The sequence below is a fragment of the Ipomoea triloba genome, chromosome 3, assembly GCF_003576645.1.
Source record: "Ipomoea triloba cultivar NCNSP0323 chromosome 3, ASM357664v1".
Taxonomy (NCBI): domain Eukaryota; kingdom Viridiplantae; phylum Streptophyta; class Magnoliopsida; order Solanales; family Convolvulaceae; genus Ipomoea; species Ipomoea triloba.
The window spans coordinates 25,541,645-25,549,027 of NC_044918.1; the positions used below are offsets into that span (position 1 = coordinate 25,541,645).

At 35.2% G+C, this 7,383-nt stretch overlaps 1 protein-coding gene across 1 annotated transcript; it reads right to left on the reverse strand.

Annotated features, from left to right (window-relative positions):
- Positions 1-1,487: 1,487 nt before the first annotated feature.
- On the reverse strand, positions 1,488-6,373 carry LOC116014338. Its single transcript, XM_031254376.1, has 5 exons — positions 6,258-6,373; positions 4,826-5,388; positions 4,237-4,339; positions 2,196-2,803; positions 1,488-1,798 (listed from the first exon to the last, which is right to left on the reverse strand). Exons 2-5 carry the CDS (start codon positions 5,384-5,386, stop codon positions 1,700-1,702), a joined length of 1,371 nt encoding a protein of 456 aa, XP_031110236.1. The 5' UTR covers positions 5,387-5,388; positions 6,258-6,373; the 3' UTR covers positions 1,488-1,699.
- Positions 6,374-7,383: the final 1,010 nt, after the last annotated feature.

A 7,383-nucleotide genomic window follows, 5' to 3' on the forward strand; every position in this document is an offset into this window, starting at 1 on the left:
TAAATGAGAATATGGAATAAATATATATTGAACTCTCAATTGAAATGCAAGAGTAAGAATATAATATATATAATATATATAATATATATGTTGCCTACGTGAGAAAGAGACAAAAGGGAGAAAGGAATTCAATTGATGAATTGATAAAATTGAGATGCAATTACAAACAAAAGAGTGACAACTATTTATACACTAAAGCATGCGAATCTTGCGGCAATTGCAAGGAGATCCTCAATGTTCGGAGATCATGTAAGAATGAAGCAAGCATGCTACGTCGCTAGGTGGATGGTGACATAGTCTCAAAGAAATTTGAGCCATAGATTATTTCTAACATCTATCGATGCTTCTAGGACTATTATGTCATCTTTTAATTCTTGTTCTGTTAGATTAGTTTCTAGAACAGCTAATCGGGCTGCTCATACTCTTGCTACTGCAGCCTTTACACAGGCAACTTCGCTGTACTGGGATTCTATCCCACCTGACTCTATTTTAGCTTTGCTATAATCTACTGAAGTTTGTTTTCAAAAAAAAAAAAACTTCTTTGTACGCCCGCCCGCAAGAAATAAACTTTTCAACAAAATTAAACCATGCTAGCTAGCTAAGAGGACATGAATATGCATGCAAAATACCAATAACCAACCAGATTTAGCTAGGCTAGCTCTTTGAATTCTGTGAATGAAGCTCAGTGCAGTTTGTTTTGAAGGAAGAAATTAAAATATTAGTAAGAACAGACTTAGACTTGAGACAACTAACAGTCCAAGATCGAAATCCAACTCCTAAGTTTAATGACATCAGTAAAAGGAAATCAGTAAGAAGCTAGTATAAAGTCCTTTATATATATAATAAGATGGATGGATTAGAGGCAAAAGATCAGGATGGGTGGGGGATGTTCATTCATACCCACCAGATGTCTAATCTGTAATATAAAATATTAAGCTTGAATTCATTAAACTATAATCTTCCTATCTAGTTAAGTATTATAAGTTTTAGCCCACATCGACGGCTCAATTGGTCACATGAGTAAAGTTTGGAAAGAAAGACTAGAGGTCGAGACTCACCAGCAGCAGTGAAAGGTGGAATCAGTAGTAATCAAAAAAAAATACTAATGAAAGAAAAAGGTCAAATAAGCATCTAAACTTTATATAAAAAGTCAATTAAACCCTTTTATCATCTTCGGCGCTTGACGACGGCTGAACCGTGTCACCTTCTATGGTAAACGACAACTAGCAATGATTCAGCCATCGAACTGTCACCGGAAATGATAGAATTGATATCGGAATCCTAATGACCTGTAATAGCAGGCCATTTACCGATTTTTGGACTTCATTACCTCACTATAACATGTTAAAGGGTGTAATTACACTTTTTAAAGTTTAGGGTGCTAATTAACTTTTTCAGATAAAATTTACAAGCTTCTTGGACCTTTTTCCCAAACAAAACTTTATCCTAAAAGAAAATTGGAAGAAGAGCCGAAGCATGCGTAGACCCATGCCAGGAAGTTTATTGTGATAGAAGAAGCATATTGAAACCAAGTTTGGAAGAAGTAGAAGTTGATGATTCGATTACATAGGGAGCACTTCAAAGTTCTAAAATGCACACAAAATAAAGAAAGAAAAGAAGAAGAGAAGAAGAAGAAGAAGAAGAAGAAAGTGGAATCCATGTCAGAAGACCAGAATCAATCACAATAAGGTCGGGGGGCCTACTGATGATTTCTAAAATTGTTGACCTCATCCTTAACAAGAAACACATCACTGAGAGCCATCTTGCTCCACAGGCAAGCCTTCAATAATTTCAAAGCCTGAAATCAAAAGAAAAAACACCACTGCATTTACTAATTAGACTATACTCCTAGATCATGCAAAGTATGGAAGGAAGGTATCCATGACTTTAAACTCACTCTATTAACATTATTGTGGGGAAGTGAAAATCCATGTATGGACGGATGCTTCCCTTCCGTCTTAAACAGCTAGAGAAATTTTACTTCTATCCACTAATGATGCGTGTTAACAATGAAAGACATCACGACTCAAGAATAAGATTTTGGTGAACTAATTGGCCGGATACTCTAGTAGTTATGTCACCTCTACACAATATATGGCAAGGAAGAAAACTACATACCTGCTTTTTCATAGTAGATGGATGGGTAAATGAGTTAAGTATGTAGGTGGCTTTGAAAAATAAATACACTTCCTTACCTCTTCAACACCAAACTCGACGAGTTTTCCTTTGAGCTTAGCAGGATGTTCAGCACTCCACATATTCAACACAGGGATGCAGGATACCAGAGACAATGGTGTAATACACAAATCATCAGTTACCATATAGCGTGCCAATCCCTTAACATAACCTTTTTCATCATTTGAAACATTTGAAATACGAGATTCCACAACTTCCTTCATTGGGTTGTGGCAAGAAGGACAAGGATAGCCACACTCATCTGTAAAGTATTCGTGACTGCGGCTTGAACAAGCATATAACCTGTTGGGGTAAGCAGAACCAGAATTAGTGGACCACAAGAGTGGAACGCTACAAAAGACCTTTGACACATCAGGGTTCAACAATGCATCCTTTCTTTTATTAGGCAGCATATAATCTTCAGCAAGATTTTTATAACTTTGGTGTACATTTCCAATACAGCCCACCACGGTTTTCTCTGGGACACAAGTGGTAAGCTTCCTAATAACATTTCCAAGTGGGAGTAAAAGGAGATGGCAAAGGAAATCAACAAAGTCTTTTCCGGCTTCAGCAAACAGAACTTTATCAGCTCTGGTATCAACAAGAAGCTTCAAAGCAATACTCTTTCCTGTCAAAGATTCAGTAGTAAAGAAAGGTTGTTAAATATTGAAAAATCCAAGAATACCTAATCAAGAGTTCCCAATTTGTTCAATTTTTTGGTTTGAACCCAAAAACTAAATGTGGGGAAAAAGAAGAGAAGAAGCCAAAAGCTCATATGTTAAATTAGTAATCATAACTTCAAAACAAAATGCATAAACATGAAGTTACATGAATTCCAAAAATTGGGGGGGTGGGGGGGGGTGGGGCAACACACATGAGAACACTTTTTGTTGTTATTGTAATATCAAGTGGCAGGTATATACAACAGAACAATCAATAAAAAGCAATATGAAATTATAATAATAATAATAATAATAATAATAATAATAATAATGATAATGATAATAATAATAATAAATCATAACATGAATATTGCTGGCGTAAATTAATCCTATGGTCCCAACATAAAACCATAGGATAAGCTTGATTATGTAAATAATATAATGAGACAAGGGTTTTAACATGGAAACCCAAATGTGGAAACTACAGGACTTTTTGAGCTAAGCCAAGCCAAACCAAGAATTCCACTATTTGATGTCATAATGCATGTATAACAATCATTTGACCTCTGTTGGAAGCCATTAATGGAGCTTCCAAGCTATGAAGCAGGTGGAGTAGGGAAGAAGAAAGAGAGGGAGACTGTTATTTCTGGCAAAGAACCCAGAGAATATTCAGTGAGGTGGTCTCATAGTGGAAAAAAAGGTCCTCATCCATTTGTCTTTACTCCATGTAGGCTTAAAAGTGTAAATAACGATTTAGTTAGCCAAATGAATTGAGCCAACTCAGAGGCATATAATTACTGGTTGTTAAGACTGCAGTGCACAAGTGCACTTCAGTGGAGTCAAATCTGGGCATATACATACAACAGCCATGTTGTTTCCATGTATAATAAGTTAAACAGAAAGTGAAGACAATAAGAAAAGAAAAGGTAAAAAGCGGTTTGCATATTTATCTAGAGACAAGAGTGAAGAAAGCTCAAGGGGGAGAAATGAGAGACGGACAGTAGAATGAGATAAAGTGAACTGTCCTAATAAAATTCTGTCATAAGTTTCATTGATCAAAGGCCATGAGATAAATAGTTGAACTTTTTCATTTTTTGTAGCTCATAAGTCTTTGAGTCCTGCCTATGATTCCAACACTGTTAAGCTATTCTGAATTATTTAGTTTCTTGAGTTAAATTTACTAGTCCATGGATAAAATGAGGCAGTGGCTACACATTATTGTATCCCAATAAGAAGAATTAGTATTAGTAGTAGCTTTGTTTTTAACATCAGTGGATATAACATCTACAAAGATCTATTGCACTTGTATGTGAGCAATATTAACATCATTCATGCTGCTTGTATCAAAAGTATTAAAAACATCGACTTCCAGATATTATAAGCAAGCAGCCTCTCTTACCCATTGCAGGTGTTCCACCTACAGTTAATGGCCATTGCTTCCGTAGAAACACATCAGTGAGAACTTCCTTTGACTTCAGAGATGCCTCCAAAAAATCGAGCTCCTAATTCATAAGAAAATGAACATTTTACACTTTCTTAAGATCACATGATGAGAAAATAGTTATTACTCTCATCTTTTCCTTTAGTGATGAATCTTACAATTTAGCCATAACAATAATAAATCATTTTATCATTAGAAGCTGATTTTATATCCAAAAGTATGTAGTCATGGATTTTTTAAGTTATGAATAGGTGGCTGGAGCAATGAGAAACACCTGCCCTTATTTTATGTTACATCTAATTGCATATTTGCATATTTTGTTTTGCTTCATATATGCTTACTGCAATGACATAGCGTGACAGCAGTCGCATACTTATATTCTAGCTCAAGCCCAAAACAAGACAACAGTACAATTCATTCACAATAATTACAGCCTCCTCAATGATTCAGTCAGTGAACCACAACAGGAGGAGGAATAACACAACATAACACTAGATTGACTCAATCGCTCTCTACTAAAGGCTAAAGTAAAACCAGAATTCCTTACCACATCAAGAATCGTAAACTCAACCACCCTCTCTTCAAGGGCATCAAACTTTGAGGCCTTGAACTTTTTCAGCACTGAGATTCCTGTGGTTGCTGACATTGGTGTGGTGGAAAGATCATCAGTGACCATGTAGGTCACTAAGCCTTGAACATATCCTCTTGCACAGACATTAACATGACCAACATATGTGATTTCCTTAGTCATGAGCGTCCCGCACCAATTGTAAAGTGAGCATCTTTCCCCATACTTATTAGACACATTTCGGCAAGTCTGACAACCATAGAAATTTCTGGCTGATATTTTATCTTTCCTTGTTTTCAGGACTATGATCTTGCTTTGATTTGACAGCATATAAGCTCCATCTATGTTCTCAATACTGTGGTATATGTTCCCAATGGAACCAATCATAGCTTCACTAGAAAGGAGATTAGTAATAGTGCCAAGTGGCATAGAGAGTAGGCTCAAGAGGAAATCTACAAAGTCATTCTCAACTTCAGCAAACAGAACTCTATGGCACTTGGGGTCAACAAGCAGGTTCAAACTAAATTTAACTGTCTCCATGACTGAAAAATAAAGCAAAAATTCAAATTAGATTATGTTATCCCCTTCCATCTGTGGAGATGAGTAATCACAAACAGAAGTGGTAGATAAATGCATTTCTTTAGGTAAACTCTTTGGAAATTATTGTCCTCACTGGTTGAAACTAAGTGAAAAGTCTCATTCTCCAGAAAAGCAAATGTGCTAAGGCGTTTGAGAGTGTGCAACAAAACAAATAGCAATATTGCTCACAATAAAAACAAACATTGCATGGAAAGCCTCATCAGCCTCTTGGCGTTAAAATTAAATCATTTACAAGTGCTAATCACTCTGTTGTAATTAAGGTCCACTTATAGAGGGATAGTTAATGAAGATTATTAAACTGATAAAATATCCGAAAATAGCACAAAAATCAAGCATTCCTTGGAGTCATCACAATTCACAAGTCAAAACCCTGTAAACCAATAAAAAGAGGTTAACAAAATCTATGAACATATTACTATTCTTCATCATCAAAATAAGAACTTCATGATTCAAGTTAATATCTGTTCTATACTTTGTCAATTGTTTTCAGTCCAAAGAATCAATGTTGCACCCACGACCTGTTCAATCTGGTGACCACCCATTTAAAATGGTAACAGAGGTGTAGTGAAGACAACTTGACAGTATTTACTGCTCTATAATTCCCCCAGCCCTCAAAAAAAAAAAAAAAAGACCTTTAAACCCTAAACCCTGTCAATAAAGCATACGCAATTCTTCTTCTCATGAAAAATGCTCATATGTATAAACACGCAAGTCTAGATATTGCAGATAAACCATATGTATATGATGAAAACATAATGAATTCGGGCGACGCTTAGAAATTAACTAGTAAGAGAGGGTTGGTAGTGAATACAGTAGAAGTAGTTGTGTTGGATATGTTGGTGCTCAATCAAACAATCCCTGTCCCGTCCAGAAACACTGTCGCCGGAAATGCTCTTTAATCCGTCTCTCAAGGCACAACTCTTTTGCGGTTGCTTCTACAGAATGTACATATATATAAATATAGATACAAGTGTATATACGAAACGAAAATGGCGGGAGATGATCGGATGGTAGCAACTAGCAAGACGTGATTACGTGAAGAAGTGGGAAGGGTAAAATTGACAACAATGAAATGGTCGGACGAAGTTACATGTTTTTTTAAAAAATATATATATATATAACAATAACAATAACAATAATAATAATAATAATAATAATAATATCCGATGGGGCCAATGACCTTGTGGTCTAGTTGCACCCCATGTGGAAGGATGGTTCGAGCCTCGGTAAAGGCGTTGTTATCTCTTTGTACTTCAATAGGTCATAGAAAGATGAATCGGGTATACATCTTCCGAGTGTGAGGCTCTGTTTGACAAAGTTTATAGCTTATTTTAAACTACTATGTCTCTTTGTACTTCAGTAGGTCATAGAAAGATCCTCTCAAGAGCTGAAGGCTATGTTTGGCAAACCTAGCTGAAAAGGTAGCTGAAAGCTGAAAAGTAGCTGAAAACTTAAAAGCTATAAGCTCGAAGGCTGTGTTTGGCAGAGCTTATTTAGGAGCTTATAGCTTATTTTAAGCTACTAATAAGCTATAAGCTTTGTTTGGTAATGTTTCTAAAATAAGTTAGTAGCTTAAAATAAGAGCTTATTTTTGAACGCTATCTAAGGTAGCGTTTCAAAATAAGCTAGTAGCTTCCTAACTTTTGTTCCATCTTTAACTTTATTATTTTAAAGAAATGACATCATTTACCCTTCCCAATTAAAACCTTTTTGGCTAAACCTTTTTGACTTTTTTCTCTTATGTTTGGTCGTAATTTCAATTTGACATTTGTGTTTGAACCTTGATTTTTGTATGAACTAATCTTATAAATTATAAACATTTTGTTTTACTTTATATGTTTTCAAATATATGTTCTTACTTTATATTTTATTAAAATATATTGATTTCACTATTTTATATTTTAATATATAAACAAACCTATTTAAATTTAAAACTA